Below are 21,117 nucleotides of genomic sequence, written 5' to 3' on the forward strand. Positions count from 1 at the left end.
ATCGACCCATGGGACATTCCTGGGGGCCTCCATTGCCCCCTTTCTTGGGGCAGATCCCTGAACTCAGGCCGCTACACAACCGGGGCTAACACAGGAGGCCACACGCCTTCCTACCTGCCCGGCCTCGCACCGCCTCTGATTCTGCGGCCCTCCAGGCTCGCCCCGCCCCGTATGGGGGCGGGGCTCCTCTTCTGCCGGCGCGCTGACGTCACGGGTCCTGCGCCTTCAGCCCCTGTTCGCGCCTGCGCCGCGGGCGGTTGGTCGTCACTGTGACCGGCTTGGCCTTTGGAGCTGCCGTCGCCATGTTGTCGGTCGCCGTTCGCTCGGGGCCGTTTGCGCCCGTCCTGTCGGCCACGTCCCGCGGCGTGGCGGGCGCGCTGCGGCCCCTGGTGCAGGCCGCGGTGCCCGCCACTTCGGAGTCGCCAGTACTGGATGTGAAGCGGTCCTTTCTGTGCCGGGAGTCGCTGAGTGGCCAGGCCGCGGCCCGGCCTTTGGTCGCCTCCGTGGGCCTCAATGGTGAGCCTGGCTGAGGGGAACGACCGGGGGTTGAGGGGTCCCTCTTTTCTTGCTCCCTCCGGCCCTGGACCCAGGGAGCAGCCGAGGAGGGCGGGGGGGTCTGCCGGAAGATGGCGCGGAGCCCTGTTTGTGGATGGGGTTGCCTGCCGGGCTGGGTCGACCTTGGGCAGGCCTCTGTACCTCCCCGGGCCTCGGTGTCCTCACCTGTGCGGGGGCGCTGCGCCGTTGGGCGGTCTCAGGTGACCTCCATCTCTGACATGCTGGGCCTCTGTGGTTGTGCATAGGCTTCCCAACCACAGGCTAAATTTTCTACTTCGTCGGTTAAGTTCAAGAACTATGGAGTCCGACTGCTTCTAGCAAAGTCTGACAAGAGATTTTGCTGCTTACGGGTCGTTTGCCTTTGGGCAAATTCCTAAACGTGTTCCCTCACCAGTGAAATGGATTAATGATTATACCAATTTCGTAGGTTATATCGTAAGGTTCAGATGGAAAAATTATACGTTAAGCCGTTAACACATTCTGGGGGCACTTTATAAATTCTCAAAAAATAGGAATTGCTTTTAATATTTGAAAAGTTGTCCCGCTCGCTACCTCCCATCCTTTAGTCTCCTTCCCTGTCACCACCGCAGATCCGAAGAAAAAAAAGAAGCCGCAAGGTCGTTTATAGTGTAGACTACACTGCAGAGTATCAGCAGTGTTTTCAGGCACTGGGCCAAAGGGTTTTCACACCGTAATGAATTTCATCCTGAAGAAGAGCAACCGGCAGAGGTTGATGATACTCCCATTTGACAGATGAGAAAACAGACTACAAGAGGTGAAGTGACTTGCACAAGGATACACGTTGTGTACGTGATAGTGTGTGGATTTGAAAGACTGATTTAGCCGTAAGCTCTCACCAGGAGTGTGTTTTACACCCTCTGTCAGCAGAGCCTAGTTTATCTTTGGTGCCTTGTTTTCTGTTTTTCTTTTTATGCTCTGTTTGGAGATCCTGAATTGGCAACTTGTGAGCCAGGTGCCCGAGGTCTGCCCAACTTGCATAGTTTTAAAAAACAGACTATTTCTGGCGTCTCTGGAAATGTTGAAAGTTGGCAGCACTGGGCTCTAGTTCCATGTCTAGTGTGCTGTGCATTGGCTGCACCCTTAGTCGGAGCAAGTGCTTTTCCAGTTCATCACAGCCCTCGTCAGGTCTACTTGATTCACTGTGCTGCCTGCCTGGCCTCATTGACAGTTGTATCGGTGACCTTTGCCCTACACCAAGTTGCCCCCACCCTCTTTATTCTGCCTTCATTCACCCTTTTCTCTTTACTTTAAATGGTCCTCCCACTCAGTTTTCCACGTTTCCAAGTCTTACCCATCCTTTCAATCTCAACTCAGGATCAGGTTAATAAAATTTTACATTTGCTGATCCCTTTACGTTTTATAGCACATAACACTTTCCACTCTGTATTGCATTTATCGGTGATTCCTCTGACCTTGAGCTTCAATGTGTAGAGAATATCTCCTTTATTTTTCTATCTTCCACAACCTCAGGTTTTGCATATAGTTGGTGCAGAGTATTTGTGAACGAATAAAGTGGCAATTTTTTTTAGCAGGCACCAGTGGGTTTTAGAGAAATTGCCCAAGCCAGTTCTTTGGACCTTGAGGTGAGAAACACTAAGGGAGGAGAAAATTTCAGTAAGAAAGGTGAAAAGTATCTTGGAATTTGTCAAATAGCTAAAGAGTTTCTTCTAAAAATCAGGGGCTTACCTGACTTCTCCAAGAAGTGGTAAAGTAGAAACATAAGGCAAACCTCTTTTCTGTAATCATGCCTTCAGCTTGAAGCTTAAATTCATATTAAAATCTCCTGTATAGACGGTTTGTGGAAAGATGGTTAGTAGAGGATGTGGGAAGGGGTGGTTGGGTCAGGAGAAGATCCCTGAGTTGGGACACGTTAGAGCTCACCTTAAACAAAACAAAACAAACCAAAAAACCCTGTTTTGTTATAATGCCTTAAGTTTTCTCCATTTCTAGATGATGTTTCTATAAGTATCTGATTTTATTTTAGTTTAGAGCTAAATCTAGCTAGCATTTTTGCTACTAAAAGTCACACCTAATACAATTCATATAAATTAGAGAATGAGTTTTGCAATATGGCAGTTTATGTTCTTGATGGTGCTCAGTATAAAGTGTAACCTACTAGATAGAATGGGAGTAGACAACTGGATTTCTTTTGCCACCAAATCTCTGGATGATAGTGACAAAGCCATTCTATTTAGTGTCTCTGTACATTTCCTTGTGTGGAAGGGTTGTAAATAGGGCTTTTAACATAGAAGTATGAACTTTGGTTTCTTCATCTCTTAAGTATGATACACATCTTTCCTGTGTAATCCCAGACAGTGCTAAGGGAAAGTAATTCATACTTAAGTAGGGTAGTATGTGATATGTCACTTTGCCATAGTTGTGAATCTCAAGTAGTCACTACTTGTGTCCTGGTCCCCTACAGAAAATGTTGAGTGAGTTAGAAAAGTACATAGAGTACTTTTGATAGGTTTCACCATTGTCTGTGAATACTTATGGCTTCCATAAAATTACTGACCTTGAGAACCATGTGAAATGTATTATTGTAATGTTTGACTGCTCAAGGAAGTATGTTAGGATGAGACAGCCTAGTAGGTCAAGTAGAATTGCAACTTATATGAAAATGCATTTTAAAAGTGCATATTTTTTTTGGAAACATTTTCTAAAAGTAAGGAACTTTTAGTGTCCCCTTTTCTAAAAAGGAAACCTGTAGCAGATTTCCTTAAATGAGTATAGAGTTTACAAAGAGATTTACTTCCTGAAACATACTTAAAAGTGATACTGTAAGTTAAATTTTTGTCAGACATTTAAAAACGGTATGGGACAGAAGGACATACCTGTTTTTTCAAAAAATAAACTGCTTGCATCCAGAATACTGCATAAACAGTAATTATTTGCTTATTTAATATTCATTTGATGTAAACATCTGGCCTTTTTATGGCCTGCAGTGGTAGTGTCCCAGTTGAGAGATCCTCAGCAGTAAAAAAAGAAAGATAATGCCCCTACTCTTATAGATGTTATTGCCCTTCACTGAAGAGCCGGATACATGAAAAATTTGCTCTTTTTTTTTTATATTAAATTGAAATAATTGGTTCTTTTGGAGATTTCATTTGATTTTGATAGCTACCTATCCTGATAAGGATATCCTTTTCTGCCCATTGGCGGTTTTACTTGAATTTATACCCCAAAATCTAGAAGAGAAATCTCTAAGTTTTCTGCAACTAAAGTTATACTGTTTACAGAATGTTTATTATCTTATAATTAGTGTTTTATGAATTTTTAGCAGTTCTTTCAGAGAGCAGGTAGATAGGAAAATAAAGTTAGACATTTGGTTTAATAAGATGATCACACATCAATTTAATGAGTGGACTAGATGAGTTTTAGGGTCTCTTCTAATCCAGAAAATATGGGTGATATTTATGTCTTAGATTGAATTTTTGGGGACTTAAAATGGTGCTGTTTACAGTGCTATTTAACTTTTTTTAACTTGATACACTGAATTGTTATGAATTCTGAATCGCTGTGTTCAGTCAGGAGGAACTCAATTATACCTATTATCTAATGATTTCATACCAATATGATTCGTAGTGGTTGACTTCATTTTGTTTTCAGTATTTTATATGCTGGCATTGCCAACTTGACCATTTCTGAGACCAGTGAGTGCCAGCCATATTTCACATTTTTATAGTTTGATTTTTGCTTGTGAATCCATAAAGCTCCATTTCCTGATGTATGCCCCTTTCAGAGTCCTTATCTAATTGTGTTTTTTAACCTTCTGTTTATCTTGCAGTCCCTGCTTCTGTTCGTTATTCCCATACGGACATCAAAGTGCCTGACTTCTCTGACTATCGTCGTGCTGAAGTGTTAGATAGTACAAAGTCTTCAAAAGAGAGCAGTGAAGCTAGAAGAGGTTTCTCCTATTTGATAACTGCAACAACTACTGTGGGTGTTGCGTATGCTGCCAAGAATGTCATCTCTCAGTTTGTTTCCAGCATGAGTGCTTCTGCTGATGTGTTGGCCATGTCGAAAATCGAAATCAAGTTATCCGATATTCCAGAGGGCAAGAACATGGCTTTCAAATGGAGAGGCAAACCCCTGTTTGTGCGCCATAGAACCAAGAAGGAAATTGACCAGGAATCTGCAGTTGAAGTGTCCCAGTTGAGGGACCCACAGCATGATTTAGAACGAGTAAAGAAACCTGAGTGGGTTATCTTGATAGGTGTTTGCACTCATCTTGGTTGTGTACCCATTGCAAATGCAGGAGATTTTGGTGGTTATTACTGCCCTTGCCATGGGTCACACTATGATGCATCTGGCAGGATCAGGAAGGGGCCTGCACCTCTCAACCTAGAAGTTCCCTCATATGAGTTCACCAGTGATGACATAGTGATTGTTGGCTAGAGACCAGGACTCAAGTCATAGGCTTCTTTCAGTCTTCGTGTCACCTCAGAAGAGTTATTTGAAAACAAGCCTTCTATACTTCGAATTAGTTGGTTTGAAATAGTTAAGAGTTGCTAATGATGTGTTTGTAAACATGTGAAGTAAATTGAATTTAATGTTGAATACTTTCAAGCATTCACCTAATAAAGCCACTGTTAAACATGGTTATGCTCAAAGACTTCAAAGGTGCAGTGTCTTTGGTAGTTAATTCTAATTAAAAATTACCGGTGTACAAGATATTTGTGAAATCTATAATTGACTTTCTTGTTTATTTATCTTCTTCGTGTCAGAGACAGAGATTCTACAGAGCTCATGGTTAGGATGAGGTAGAATTAGCTGGTTGTCTCCAAGACCTGGGAGATGTTTTTTGGCATTGGCAGAAACAATAGTATCCAAGTTTCCTTTATTTTGCACACCTGGCTATGTGTGTGGGATACCCCTCCACTCCCCCCTTTATGACGGGCCAAGAAATTGTATTCATCATTTATGGGAGTAACTTAGTAATTAGAATTCTTCAGTTTTAAGAGGCAGTGGCATGGGATATTATCTGAGAGAAGCTTTCCAAAAGTGGAGTGCTCCTCTGTTATTTCCTTCATCTGGTGTGGGTATTCATGTCTCCCAAAGCTCCTGCATCCATCCTATCAAGAGGAAGAAAGGGGGTAGTGCATCTGAGATTTAATACTGTCTTTGTGTGAAAATGATCTTGCTGGTTTTGTTTCTTTGATGATTACATTTTGAGGTGTTTCTTCCAGTTGGATTTGCAGTCACCACTTTTCACTGTGAAGTGAGAGTGGGCATAGGGAGACATACCAGAATTAACACCCTCTTCTTTCTGCCTCGTGCCTCCAATTACACAGGTGAAACAAGACCAAGGTCTGATATTCTCCCTGGAAACTGGGAGTGGGCTTTACCCTTTGCTGAGAATCACAGCTATCTTGATATATTTGTCTTGTCTTTTCCATTTGGAGGTGCGTTAGTAATGTACTTCCCTGGGTCCACCTTGTGATCACATGTGCATTTGTAAAATAGCAAATGAGATTCAGTGATTAGGTCTTCCAAAGGGAACTGGCCTTCCAGGGTTCTAGTCCTTAAAATCAGTAGCTAAGTGTATCAAAAAAGAAAAATGTGAGAGTTTCCAGGCTTATGAGCAGATACTAATCTTTGGTTCATTTTCACCATTCTAGAAAGAAAATTAGCAGGTATGATAAATGGGGCACTTAATATTTTGTTCTAGGTCTCCATATAATGACATTTAGGTTCAAGTATTTAGGTATAAATATGAGACAAAAAAATGCCAAACATTGGTAACTTACTACCTTTTGACATGTTCTCTTTTAAATGGAGGGCTTTCTGATCTTTTGTGCATATGTAGATTACCATGGAAATGTTTGTATTGTTTAAAAGTAGTGAAATTGTATCATTATGTCTGAGCAATATATGTTTGTAGTATTTGGTGTTAATATTTGCATCATCTCACGTGAAGTTTTTTTTCTCCTGATTTTATCATGAGGCCAAGAGAAGTCGGTATATATTTGTTGGATATTTTGCTTGTTTATCGTTGTGGTGAACATTCTGTTTTTCTAATATTCATGGGGAAAATCATCCTACGCTTTTTTCTCTACTCATGCTACTTTTTAATGGTGCCAATTGCCCACAACTTATTGTTTAATACTACACCAATACATCTAGTAAAAGCTGCCGAATTTTGAGGCTGTTTTCTTTTATAAAATGGCACCAGGAGCTATTCATAACTTCTTCAGGATATACTAATATAGGAACTTTGCTGGCATATATTTTACATTCATAAAATTATTACTTAGAGGAACTTAGTGGGATGATAAAAGTTTCAACTTTTAATTTGAAGGTGAATTAAACCTGGAGTAGAGACCTTGAGGCATTGCATCAGTCCTTAGAACCAGCAAATCTGTGTGACTGTTCTTTTGTCATCCTTATGTCAACAAGTAATTTTGTTTTTTGTATATAATTGAAGCTGCTGAGCTTCCAGTATATCCAGGAGTTAGTTGCTAGTTGTTAGTTTCGTGAGTTGGGGGCATTGTGTAGTGGAAGAAGTACTAGACAAGAATTTAGGATTTTCTGGCTTTGCTATTTCCTAAACATGGAAACATGGGCCTGTCACTTCATCTCCTTAGGACAGTTGTTCTCTTAGAGTCCTTCCAACTAAGATTTTATGAGCCCCTTAATCCTACTCCCGTAATAATGGGAATTGGTTTTCTTAGGTAAGCATTTGTTGTGTTTGCAGTATTTGGTTTTATGATAAAGAGATCCAAACTCAGAGGTAGCATTATTGTAATCAACAGAGCCATCGTTTCATAACAATAGTGTTCAACCAGGGGCAGCACTGCTGCTCTGTGGGGCACTTGTGGCCATCATTTGATAGTCACAATGATTGGAGGGTGCTTTTGGTATTGGGGGTGTTTGTGGGGTGGGGGAACAGGAATGCAATATGTTCAGTTGAGGGAGCACAGGTCCACACAGTGAAAAAAAATTGTGCTGCCAAAAATGTCAACAGCACCACTTTTCTGTAGAGAAATAACATTTCCTCCCACTCTGAAATGATACCTCAGTAGTTAATAGTTTCATATTTGAAATGCCAAACCACTACTGCATTAGAGGCTACATGGCAGTGGAGGACAAATAGGAAGCTTGCTGATCCCTAGGTGCATCACAGGTGTTCTGTGCTGGAATTGCTGTATTTGGTGGACTGCTTATGTCTTTCATGATATTTTGACTGATGATAAACTGTTAAATCCAAGTATCCTATTTAGTTTTTAAAAGAAGGCTTTGTTCCACAAGTGCCTGGACAAGTAAAATTACTTGATACTACTTTGCTAAATGGGTAGATAGAGCAGCCCTATGATAGCTTTTTGATTAGTTTGCTGAAACAAAATCCTAGATATTAGGGAGAAATGACTTAAGAAACATGAAGGAAACCTGACCAGTTGGCACCCTGACATGAGATCATTAACATACACTTCTTTATGCTGGGAATTGGGACAGTCTTGAGATCCATGCCTTATGCTCCTAAAAGAGTGATCATAGGAAAGAGTATTTTTTTTAAATGTTTGTTAGAGATAACACCAAATTTACCATGGTCTTTCTGAGCATACCTTTGGAAAATCTATCTTTGACTCATTCTGAGTCCTTATTTGATATCTATGGCTTGGGATCAAAATGTGCAATTAGTACTCTAATTTTTCTAAACAATGGGAACATACTGTTTATCTGGATGTCAGAAATCATTCTTCATTCTCACAGTGCTGAAACTGTCATTTTCTGTATTTTCATGTCATTTGAATATCATTGCATTTTGTATATTAACCCAAAATAAATGTCCATGTTTTTCAGAATGATATCCTCAGCCCACTGTTCTAACACACTCTCATCAGTATTTGCTAATGACTCCCCTAGCTCACTTCTCTGAACTTCATACTCATGTTCAAGTGCTTAGTTGGCATCTGTGCATGGATGTTGCATTAACACCTAAAACTCAAAATGTCCAAAAGGAAAGCAAGTCCTGTCTTCCTCCAAAGCCATCTGCATAGCAGTTGGCAAGCTTAAAACCTCTAGCCTCTCCTGCCTCCTTTTCCATTACAATTAACACCCAAACCATGCTAATTGTGTCTCCTTAATAAAACGTATCGATTACTGTCTCTGCAATCTGTAGCATTCTAAAAATAATGGCAAACTTTTAGAGCACTGACTGCTAGTCACTAGGCTGAGTGTATATGATCTCATTTAAAACTCAAGAAATTGTTATCAGGTAGGTAATGTTGCTATTCCTAGATTGTAGAGAAACAGGCACATAGAAGTCCCTTGTCTACAATCATACAGCTGGTAGGTTTTATTTTAACCCAGGGAGTCTTGAGTCCAGAGCCTGTATTTCTGATGACCTTCATATGTATATATATATATATATAATTGAAAAAGTCCTCAATTTAAGCACTACCGGTTCCTTGTCAATTCTTGCCTGGTCTACTGCAGCAAGATTCCAAACAGGTCTTTTCCTCTTTCCTCGAATCCTGTCCTCTAAAAAACCATCCTGCATATAGTTATGGGAAGAGTATGAGCATGGTTCCTGGGTTCCAGTCTTGGCTCTGCTGTTTCCTAGGTGTGTGATCTGACATAAATCACTTAATCTTTTTGTGCTTCCCTTCCTCATCTGAAAAATAATACCCCCTCAGTGTTTCTTTATGGATTAATGCATTAATGTAGGTCAAGAGATGACTTCAAAACTCCTTAACGTGGAACCTCTATTAAGGTCCTACTTGCCTGCATCCCATCAGTAAACCCTTTGCTCCTGTAACACAACTTGTTTGTTGTCACCTGTATTCTCCTTTTGATCTCTTCCCACACTGTCCCCTCTGCCTCGTTCCCCTTCCTTTCCCTTCTGTTAGCTAGGTTGTCCTCTTCCTGTTCTTCAAGACCTAGTGTGGTACCCTGCACCTAAATCACATTGACTTCCAGAAAGTTTTCTCAAAATAACTGGGGCATATCCATTTAGATATTTATATTTTCCTCTATTATAAAGTTCACTTTCCTGGTTTGTCTCCTCACCACCAGACTGAAGGGTGCTGGGACCCATGGCAAGTCCTCAGCCATGGAGTTGAATTCTGAGTTGGGGGGGGAAAAAAAGTGAATTTCTAAAAGGATTATTTGAAAGGAGAAATTTCCAGGGAGTACTTTGTAAGTATCAGCTCTAACATTTTAAAAAATAGAACAATCATGTAACGTTTGTGTTATCTTTCTAGGACTTTAGGTCAGAGGAAGAATGAACTGTAGTACAGGATATTTTGTATTTAAATTTAGACCTTATTCCCAGAAGAAAAAATTGAAAAGAGTAAATAATGAATTCAACATCTTAAAGAAAACATGGTATTATTTTACTTTATTTCCATTTACTTCATAATGAACATTCTTCAGCCCATGTAAGATTTCAATGTCAAGACTCTACTACCCAAAGCAATCTACAGATTCAATGCAATCCCTATCAAACTACCACTGGCATTTTTCACAGAACTAGAACAAAAAATTTCACAATTTGTATGGAAACACAAAAGACCCCGAATAGCCAAAGCAATCTTGAGAACGAAAAATGGAGCTGGGGGAATCAGGCTCCCTGACTTCAGACTATACTACAAAGCTTCAGTAATCAAGACAGTTTGGTACTGGCACAAAAACAGAAATATAGATCAATGGAACAGGATAGAAAGCCCAGAGATAAACACACACACATATGGTCACCTTATCTTTGATAAAGGAGGCAAGCATATACAGTGGAGAAAAGACAGCCTCTTCAATAAGTGGTGCTGGGAAAATTGGACAGCTACATGTAAAAGTATGAAATTAGAACACTCCCTGACACCATGCACAAAAATAAACTCCAAATGGATTAAAGACCTAAGTGTAAGGCCAGATACTATCAAACTCTTAGAGGAAAACATAGGCAGAACACTCTATGACATACATCACAGCAAGATTCTTTTTGACCCAGCTCCCAGAGAAATGGAAATAAGAACACAAATAAACAAATGGGACCTAATGAAACTTAAAAGCTTTTGCACAGCAAAGGAAACCATAAACAAGACCAAAAGACAACCATCAGAATGGGAGAAAATATTTGCAAATGAAGCAACTGACAAAGGATTAATCTCCAAGATTTACAAGCAGCTCATGCAGCTCAATAACAAAAAAACGAACAACCCAATTCAAAAATGGGCAGAAGACCTAAATAGACATTTCTCCAAAGAAGATATACAGATGGCCTACAGACACATGAAAGAATGCTCAACATCATTAATCATTAGAGAAATGCAAATCAAAACTACAATGAGATATCATCTCACACCGGTCAGAATGGCCATCATCAAAAAATCTAGAAACAATAAATGCTGGAGAGGGTGTGGAGGAAAGGGAACACTCTTGCACTGTTGGTGGGAATGTAAATTGATACAGCCACTATGGAGAACAGTATGGAGGTTCCTTAAAAAACTACAAATAGAACTACCATACGACCCAGCAATCCCACTACTGGGTATATACCCTGAGAAAACCATAGGTCAAAAAGTGTCATGTACCACAATGTTCATTGCAGCTCTATTTACAATAGCCAGGACCTGGAAGCAACCTAAATGTCCATCGACAGATGAATGGATAAAGAAGATGTGGCACATATATACAATGGAATATTACTCAGCCATAAAAAGAAATGAAATGGAGGTATTTGTAATGAGGTGGATGGAGTTAGAGTCTGTCATACAGAGTGAAGTAAGTCAGAAAGAGAAAAACAAATACAGTATGCTAACACATATATACGGAATCTAAGGAAAAAAAAAAAAAGGCCATGAAGAACCTAGTGGCAAGACGGGAATAAAGACACAGACCTACTAGAGAATGGACTTGAGGATATGGGGAGGGGGTGGGGTGAGTTGGGACAGGGTAAGAGAGTGTCATGGACATATATACACTACCAAATGTAAAATAGATAGCTAGTGGGAAGCAGCCACATAGCACAGGGAGATCAGCTCGGTGCTTTGTGACCACCTGGAGGGGTGGGATGGGGAGGGTGGGAGGGAGGGAGATGCAAGAGGGAAGAGAAATGGGAACATATTGTATATGTATAACTGATTCACTTTGTTATGAAGCAGAAGCTAACACACTATTGTAAGGCAATTATACTTCAATAAAGATGTTTAAAAAAAAAAAAAAAAAGATTTCAATGTCAAAAGGACTGTCCTTTAGTATTTTATTTTCAACACTTTTAAATGCAGTTGACATCATTTCATTACTTATACCATTTCATCTCTCTTTTATTCACTTTCCATCCTGGGATTTAGGAAGGGAACATTTTGCTTAGAGGAAAAATACTATCAAGCAGGTGAATTGATGAATTCTTCTTTGAGGTAGGAAGGATTGCAGATTATTTTCTCTTTTTTAATAGCACTGCTTATTGGGGTTAAAAATGTCCTAAACATAGTCCTGCCAGGAGTGTGAGGTTAAGATGGTTTCTACTTTAGCTACTTAAAGGAGACCTAAATACAACACAAAAGAAAGACTATTGAAGTGTTTGCTTATGTGAATGCTTATAAAAAGATTATTATAGATTGGAAATCTCCAACTGGAGCACAGTTAAAATTAAATAATAAATAAATTAAATAAAAAATAAAATAAAAAAATTAAATAAATTAAAATTAATTTTGTGAACGGCTTCAGCAATATCTTTGTAACAATTCCTCCATAACAACACAAGACTGGTCTGTCAGTGAACTGAAAATCCCAAATTCAATAAACTACACTTGATATTTTTTGTAGCTCTTATCCTAAACTTGAGCCAATTTGACTGCAAAAGCTTACAGTCATCTGGCTTTTGAAATTCTTATCTGAATAGAATATTTGCAAAGGTAAGAAATGAAAGTGTATAAATAATAGGTTTTTCATACAGTTTTAAAAGGGCAAACAAAACTTTGACTCCTTAATTGAAGGGGGGGAAAAAAGCTACTGCATTTCAAGTAATTGTCCAGTCTAAGGTGAATGGCTGAAATCTACTGTTTTCCTTATGTGTGGTAAAATTCCAACTCAGCCTCTTCCTGGATCTGAGGGAATGCATGCTTTCTTAGCTCTCCCCAAAGACACAGTCTCTCCTCTGGCCCAGTTGGCCCTTGGGAAGGACAGAGCATTCTGAGGGCCCCAGCTGATCTCAGGATATGAAAATCAGGTTATGGACCATTTTCCCCTTAGCCAAGGATTATATATTAGATCCTTTTAAATATAAATCTCAAATGAGATAAAGGGTGTGAAAGGCATATAAACTGTAAAGCATGTACAAAAGCTTGAAGCATTATTCAGTGAGGTATACCAGTGAGGCCATAGACGACTTTAGAATATGATTAGGTATGTAGAAAGGCAATTTAGATGGAGGTATGTCCCTATTCAAGACTGTATTTTATCAACTGAAGATTGGTATTAATCCTGCATTCTTCCCTGGAAGTTCAGATTTGCAAGTGAACATGTTTGGGTTTTTAAAAAACTATTTATTTATTTATCTATTTATCTATCTATCTATCTATCTATCTATCTATCTATCTATCTATCTATCTATCTATCTATCTATTTATGGCTGTGTTGGGTCTTCGTCGCTGTGCGCGGGCTTTCTCTAGTTGCAGCGAGCCGGGACTACTCTTCGTTGCAGTGTGCGGGCTTCTCATTGCGGTGGCGGCTTCTCTTGTTTCAGAGCCTGGGCTCTACAGTGCAGGCTCTGTAGTTGTGGTGCCCGGGCTTAGTTGCTCTGCGGGATGGGGGATCTTAGACCAGGGATCGAACCCGTGTCCCTTGCACTGGCAGGCGGATTCTTAATCACTGCGCCACCAGGGAAGTCCCGTGTACATGGTTTTGATGCTAATAGAGAGCAAAGCTAAACTCATTCACAGTAATGATTCACATTGTAGGGTGCCCCCCACACACACCCATTTAACATCGAAGAATTATTACTAATTGAATCCAAAAGCTGGTTATTTGAAAAGACCAAGAAAATAGATAAAATAAAGAAAAAATGAGACAGAGTAAAAATACATAAGATGAGGAAAAGAGCTGGCCACCATCACTTGATGGAAGAGGTTAATAATAAAATAATGCAACTCTGTTGCAACAAAGTTATAAAGCTCTGGGGATACAGATGATTTACTAACAAAATGTAAAATATCAAAATTTACTCAAGAAGCGGATACCTTGAATACACCAATTAGCATAGATAAAGTTAAGTATAAAAAGTTACCATGACTGGTTGTCTTCATCTGAGTTCTATATGACACTTTAAAGAAAAGGTAATTCTAATGCTGTTTAAAGTAGTCTAGGTCAGAGCTTCTCCAATCTTATTGTGCATATTCATCTGGAGATCTTGTTCATGATGCACATTCTGATTCTGTAGGTCTGGGTTAGGGCCTCAGAATCTGCATTTCTAACAAGTTACAGGAAATGAGCTTGACATCCAAGTGATGTCCATGCCGCTAGTCCATGAAGCATACGTGGGGTTAGCAAAATTCTGCATCCTGGGGGTGTGGGGTGAGGTGGAGATGGAAGCCCTACAATTCATTTTATGAATTTATCATAAATTTAGTATTGAAACATGATATGAAATATACAAAAATAAAATAACACATCAGTCTCATTTACTGAATAAATGGAAATTTCTAAATAAAATACCAGTAACAGAAATCTGGGCTCTCTGCTCCTCCCCTTTGACAGATAGCCACATCATCCCTGAGACATGATGGTAAAGCATGGATTGAATGGATTTGGCTGTATTGGACATCTGGTCATTAGGGTTACTTTTAGCTCTGTCAAAGTGGATATTGTTATTAATGACCCCTTCATTGACATCAAATACTTGGTCCACATGTTCCAGTATAATTTCACCCATGGTGAAATCAGTAGTACAGTCAAGGCTGAGAATAGGAAGCTTGTCATATAATGGAAAGGCCATCTCCAAGGCTGTAGGCAAGTTATCCCTGAGCTGAATGGTAAGCTCACTAGTATGGCTTTCCGTGTCTCCACCCCCCTAGTGTGTTGGTTGTGGATCTGACCTGCCATCTAGAAAAAGCTGTTAAACATGATGACATCAAGAAGGTGGTGAAGCGGACATCAGAAGGCCCCCTAAAGGGCATCCTGGGCTACACTGACAACCAGGTTGTCTCCTGCAACTTTTGCAGTGAAACCTACTTTTCCACCTTTGACTCTGGGGCTGGAAAATGCCCTCAGTGACCACTTTGTCAAGAGGCCCTCTGTTGTGGAGTCCTTGCCCCAGCTCGATCCCTCAACACACTGAGAATTTCCTGTGCTCAACACAGTTTCCAATCCAGACCCTCTGAAGAAGAGGAGGGGCTTAGGGAGCACTACCTTATCATGTACTATCAATAAAATACACAGTACCCAGCATCGCCCTCCTCCCCCCAAAATCAAACAATGTAGCAAAAGAACAATAAACTGACTACATAGGGTTTATTCTAGGAATGTGATGTGATTTGGTATCAACACTCTTTATTAAAGCAATAAAGAAGAAAAAACATATAAAGCTATCAATAGAGGTGGGAAAGGCATTTCTAACACCAATCTAAATAAATAGGGAAGGAGAATCTTGAAATATGAGAAAGCTATTTAGCAAAACTAATAGCAAACATTCTAAATTGTGAAACACTAGGATGACTCCAAAGATTAGGACTAGCTAGTGATACCCACTATCACTAGCATTATTTAACACTATTTTGGAGGTTCTAGAAAATGTAATAGATAGGACAAGAAAATGAAATAATCAGTACAAATCCTTGAAAATAAGATATAAAGCTACATTTTTTTTGTTGATAATGTAACATTTCCAGAAAACCTAGAGGCCCTAATTAAAACACAAGAATTAAGAATTTGGTAAGGTGTTGCGATGTGAGACAAGTATTCTAAATCAAAGCTTTTCACTACATCAGAAGTTCCTAAAAATGAAAATGGGGAAAAGCATTACCTTTATAATACGTAAGCTACTCTTAGGTGAAGACTTTTTAAGTCACTATTCTCAGGACCTAGAACAGTGCTTGATGTATAGGAGATGCTAAATAAATATTTGTTTAATGTGTTTGTGACCAAAAAACCATAAAACCTGAATGCTTTACATTAGAAACATACAGGACTATAGAGAAAAGTTTAAATCAAGATCTAAATAAATGGAAAGACAGAAGCTCTTGAATGGGATAACTTAATTTCATTAAAAAGTAAATTATCTCCAGATTAGCATATACATTTAATGAACTTCCAATTAGGATTGCTACAGCATTTTTCTTTCTTTTTTTTTTTTGTTTGTTTGTTTACTTTGTTTTATTTAGGGTAAAATGGTCATAAAATTTATATAGAAGAAGAAGTATCCAGGAATGGCCAAGAAAAATATAAAAAAGAAGAATGAAGATTTGCTTTGGATACAAGAACCTACTACAATATAATTGTAGTTAAATTAATATGATATTGACATGGGAACAGACAGGTCAGTGGAACAAAATAGACTATCAAGAACTAGATCTCAGGGTATATGAGAATTTAATACAAGAAAAACAGGATTCAGTTCAGAAGAGAAAGAATGGTTTGCTTAATAAGTGGTGCTTGCAAAACCTACCATCCATCTCAAAGAAAACAGTGGGAGCCTAGCTCTTATTATGCATAAAAATAAATTCTAGGGAGATTAAAATGCATGTAAGACAAAAAAATTTAAGAAAATCTCAGAAAATGTATATGTAATTTGAGGATGGAAAGACCTTCTTAATCATGACAGAGCACTTAAAACCTATAGCAGAAAAGATAGACCTGTTTATGTAAAAAAATAAAATTTTGAGTAACAAAAGATATTAGCCAAATCAAGTGACAAATAATAGATTTGTAAAAAAAAATTCTAATGAAAATGAAAGGATTAGTTAATATCTATAATATAGAGATTTTATAAATTGACAAGAAAGGGACAAAACTCCAGAAAAAAAATAAGAAAAAGGAATGTATAAGGAAATAGAGGAAAAGTAAATATGAGTGACTAGTAAATAGATGAGAAGGTATAAAATCTCCTAGTTGTCAGATTAAGCACAATGGTAATGAGATATCATTTTGCGTCCATCAGATGGGCAAAGCTTTCAAGAGAAATAGTATCTTTTGCTGTTGAATAAGTGTGAGAAAAGGGTAAACTCATACATTCCTGGCAGAAATAGATCATTTTAATATATTTCTCCAGACTGCTTTCCAAAACAAAAATACACATACCCACTGGTGCAGCAGTTCCTCCTTTGAGACACTCCCCATAGAAATAAAGACACAAATAAGGGAAAATGAAGGTATAAGAATATTTGTTTTGGTAAATTTATAGTGGGCCGAAACTAAAAACAAAGTGACAATGACAAAAACAATAAAAGAATGTATAAAAGTTTCTGCATGTAATTTTATGAGTTTGGGAAAAGTGTGGGAGAATACCAGGTATTGTTAACATGGATTATCTGGGATTGAGGTTGTTGACTGAAAAAAACACATAACATGAGAGCTGTGAGTTTCAGTTTTTTGGGGGGATTTACTGAGAGCTCTGAGGAGCTGCTCCAAAGAGGTAGTCTGGGAGGTCAGTATATATATGATTTTGGCCAAGAGGTACATGCAATCAAGCACACATTTCAGTAGAGTGTTACTGCTAGTCACAAGGAACAGATATCTCTATTAATGATTTTAGTGCTTTTCTAAGTATAGTAAGGGAAATGCATGAATCCAAGTTCATAAAAATTTTCTCCTGAAAATATCTAACTATCTGAGGGCCTGTTCTACCAGTTTTCCCAGAGCACAGAGTGCCTTATCCCAACCTTTGCCCTGAATTCCTTTCAGGGTGTATTGTAGGTTAGCAGCCGCAGTGGCTATTGACTTGTTTCTTGTAGAATCAGGTGGTGAGCAACATTCCTTAGTTGGCAAGGTATGGATGTGGGGAGGGAAGAAGGGTTAGCAGAGGGTGTGTAGAAACAAGCTCACAAGGAAAAAGCAAGAAAATGCCACTAACTACCTGTTGCATGTCCCTGCCCAGCATAAATAACAGCCCATTTTGTAAAATTATATACATGCATATATATATGTATATACATACATATACATGAATATATGTGTATATGCATAAATCAGTCTATATGCAGAAAGAGATTGGGGAAAATTGAGTTATAGCCATATCTATAGACACATAGGGATGTCTATGACATTTTGCTAAGTGAAAAGAACATTGCAAAGTAAACTGTATGACATGGTTTTCTTGGTAAAAGAACAAACAAAAAAACACCCTCTATATGTATATTGTTGCTTTGACATGTTTGCATGAGCAGAGAGGAGGGTGTGGAAGTGCCTGCTGTGCTGGTAGGGTGGGTCACAGCTCAGGGCTTGGGAGAGGGAGATGGTTAGGTTCTTTCTTTACACAGTTTTTAGTATTATTTTACAGTAGGCCTGTTTTACTTTGTAATTTGAAAAACATGAAATTACATTGCTTGACTATCTGGGTAGACATTTTTCCTGACTTATTATCTCACTTTGAAGATCAGTTTTGTCCCTCCTATTAATTAATATTAAACATTGACTAGTATTTGTCATTGGTCAATTTTTTTGTATATTAGTCATTAGATATTTATAAAAGTCCTATAAAGATACAGCTCTGGGTAGAGTAATTTTTGCATTTAGTCATTGTTTTCTAGAAAGATTAAAAACAATACATTTACCACTTATTTAGTTGTATTACTCATGAATCCTAAATCACAGGTTTTCGTTCATTCAAATATGAAGGGAAGAAGGAAGGAGAGTAATTGCAGAAAATTCATTTGCATCTTGTCACATAATTATGTACTATTATCTAGACCAGAGCTGTCTGATGGAACTCTCTGCAATGAAGGAAATGTTCAAAAATCTGTGCTAATGTTGTAGCCACTAGCCACATGCAGTTACTGAGCACTGGAAATGTGACTACTATATCTAGAATTGAATTTTAAGTTTTATTTAATTTTAGTTTTAATTAAAATGTGATATGTGTGATCTTAAAAAAAGTCAATTTCATAGAGAAACAGAGTAGAATGGGCTGGGGGACAGGGAAATGGGATAATGTAGGTTGAAGGATACAAATTTTCAGTTAGAAGGATAAGTTCTGAGGATCTAATGTACAGCATGGTGTCTACAGTTAATAATAAGACCTTGTGGGCTTCCCTGGTGGCTCAGTGGTTGAGAATCTGCCTGCTAATGCAGGGGACACGGGTTCGAGCCCTGATCTGGGAAGATCCCACATGCCGTGGAGCAACTGGGCCCGTGAGCCACAACTACTGAGCCTGCACGTCTGGAGCCTGTGCTCTGCAACAAGAGAGGCCGCAATAGTGAGAGGCCCACGCACCGTGATGAAGAGTGGCCCCTGCTTGCCACAACTAGAGAAAGCCCTTGCACAGAAACGAAGACCCAACACAGCCATAAAAAAAAAAAAAAAAGTTACTTAAAAAAAAAAACAAAAAATAGAGGATACCTATTAAAATTTGAATTTCAGATAAACAGCAAAGAACTTTTAAAAAATAATAATAATAATAAGATCTTGTATATTTTGAAAGTTCCTGAGAGTAGATCTTAAGTATTCTCACTGACCCCCCCAAACAAAGTTAACTATTTGAGGTGATGGATGTGTTAATTATCTTTACCTTGATAATCATTTGACAGTGTATAAGTATATCAAATCATCATGTTGTACACTTTAAATATATACAGTTATATTTGTCAATTATTCATCAAAGTTAAAAAAATTATTAGGGAAGAATTAAATTCAATGGGCTTTATGGGAAGAATGGACATTTCCCAATATGTAGGGAAAGTGGTCCAAGGGAAGGAGTCAATTTTTCTATTGTGAGGGAAACCACCAGGAGGTTTTCCTATACTTTTCATGAAAGGATTTGCCTAGGGAAGTGGTTCTCAAAATTGTTTGCTCATTAGAATCATCTGAGAACTTTAAAAACCACTGACATCTGGTCCACTCCCAGAGACTGTAACTTCAATGGCCTCGGATTCCTGTTGAGCAAATTCCTTTACATAGGTCTTGGCAATGATATTTTTAATCTGAACCAAAAGCAAAAGCAACAAAAGCAAAAATAAAATAAGTGAGATTACATCACACTAAAAAGCTTCTGCACAGCAAAGGAAACCACCAAAAAAATGAAAAGAAAACCTAATGAATAGGAGAAAATATTTGCAAATCATATATCTGATAAGGGGCTAATATCCAAAATATATAAAGAACTCATACAACTCAATGGCAAAAAAATTAACAATCTGATTAAAAAATGGGCAGAAGATCTGAATAAACATCTTTCCAAAAGAGACATACAGATGGCCAACAGGTCTATGAAAAGATGCTCAAAATCATTAATCATCAGGGAAATGCAAATCAAAATCACAAAGAGATATCATTTCACACTTATTAGAATGGTTGTTATCAAAAAGACAAGATCTCTAAAATAAAGGAGCCTCAGTGGAGGAAGGCAACTGGCCTGCTCTTTATCTAGTCATATATTTATTAGAGATTGCCTGCTATGTAGTGGATGCCTCTTTGAAATGGATACCTTGGCAATCAAAGCTTAAGTCAGGCACTTGCATTCTGGAAAAACAAACAAACAAACTAAGAAACAAGAAAAACCCCACAACTCTCAGGGCTTACATTACATATACATGTGCTAAAAACAAAAAAAAATAAAAACAACAACAAAAAAACAAAAAACGCTTTTGGATGCATTAAAAAAAATGGTATGGAAGTATCTTAGGCATTGGGATTATTTAAAGCCCCCAACAAAATGGATTAAATGCTCCAACCAAAAGACATAGACTGCCTGAATGTATCCAAAAACAAGACCCATATATATGCTGTCTTCAAGAGACCCACTTCAAACCAACGGACACATACAGACTGAAAGTAGGAGGATGGAAAAAGATATTCCATGCAAATGGAAATCAAGAGAAAGCTGGGGTAACAATTCTCATATTAGACAAAATAGATTTTAAAATAAAGACTGTTACAAGAGACAAAGAAGGACACTACATAATGATCAAGGGATCAATCCAAGAAGAAGATATAACAATTGTAAATATTTATGCACCCAACATGGGAGCACCTCAGTACATAAGGCAAATGCTAACAGCCATAAAAGGGGAAATCGGCAGTAACACAATCATAGTAGGGGACTTTAACACCCCACTTTCACCAAAGGACAGATCATCCAAAATGAAAATAAATAAAGAAACACGAGCTTTCAATGATACATTAAACAAGATGGACTTAATTGATATTTATAGGACATTCCATCCAAAAACAACAGAATACACTTTCTTCTCAAATGCTCATGGAACATTCTCCAGGATAGATCATATCTTGGGTCACAAATCAAACCTTGGTAAATTTAAGAAAATTGAAATTGTATCAAGTATCTTTTCCGACCACAACGCTATGAGACTAGATATCAATTACACGAAAAAATCTGTAAAAAATACAGACACGTAGAGGCTAAACAATACACTACTAAATAACCAAGAGAT

General features: G+C 38.3%; 1 protein-coding gene across 1 annotated transcript; it reads left to right on the forward strand.

The window, feature by feature from the left end:
• Positions 1-247: 247 nt before the first annotated feature.
• LOC118885287 (cytochrome b-c1 complex subunit Rieske, mitochondrial) lies at positions 248-8,384 on the forward strand. Its single transcript, XM_036833851.1, has 2 exons — positions 248-516; positions 4,364-8,384. The coding sequence occupies exons 1-2, from the start codon at positions 303-305 to the stop codon at positions 4,972-4,974; spliced, it is 825 nt and encodes a 274-aa protein (XP_036689746.1). The 5' UTR covers positions 248-302; the 3' UTR covers positions 4,975-8,384.
• Positions 8,385-21,117: the final 12,733 nt, after the last annotated feature.

Source organism: Balaenoptera musculus, chromosome 19, assembly GCF_009873245.2.
Source record: "Balaenoptera musculus isolate JJ_BM4_2016_0621 chromosome 19, mBalMus1.pri.v3, whole genome shotgun sequence".
Taxonomy (NCBI): Eukaryota; Metazoa; Chordata; class Mammalia; order Artiodactyla; family Balaenopteridae; genus Balaenoptera; species Balaenoptera musculus.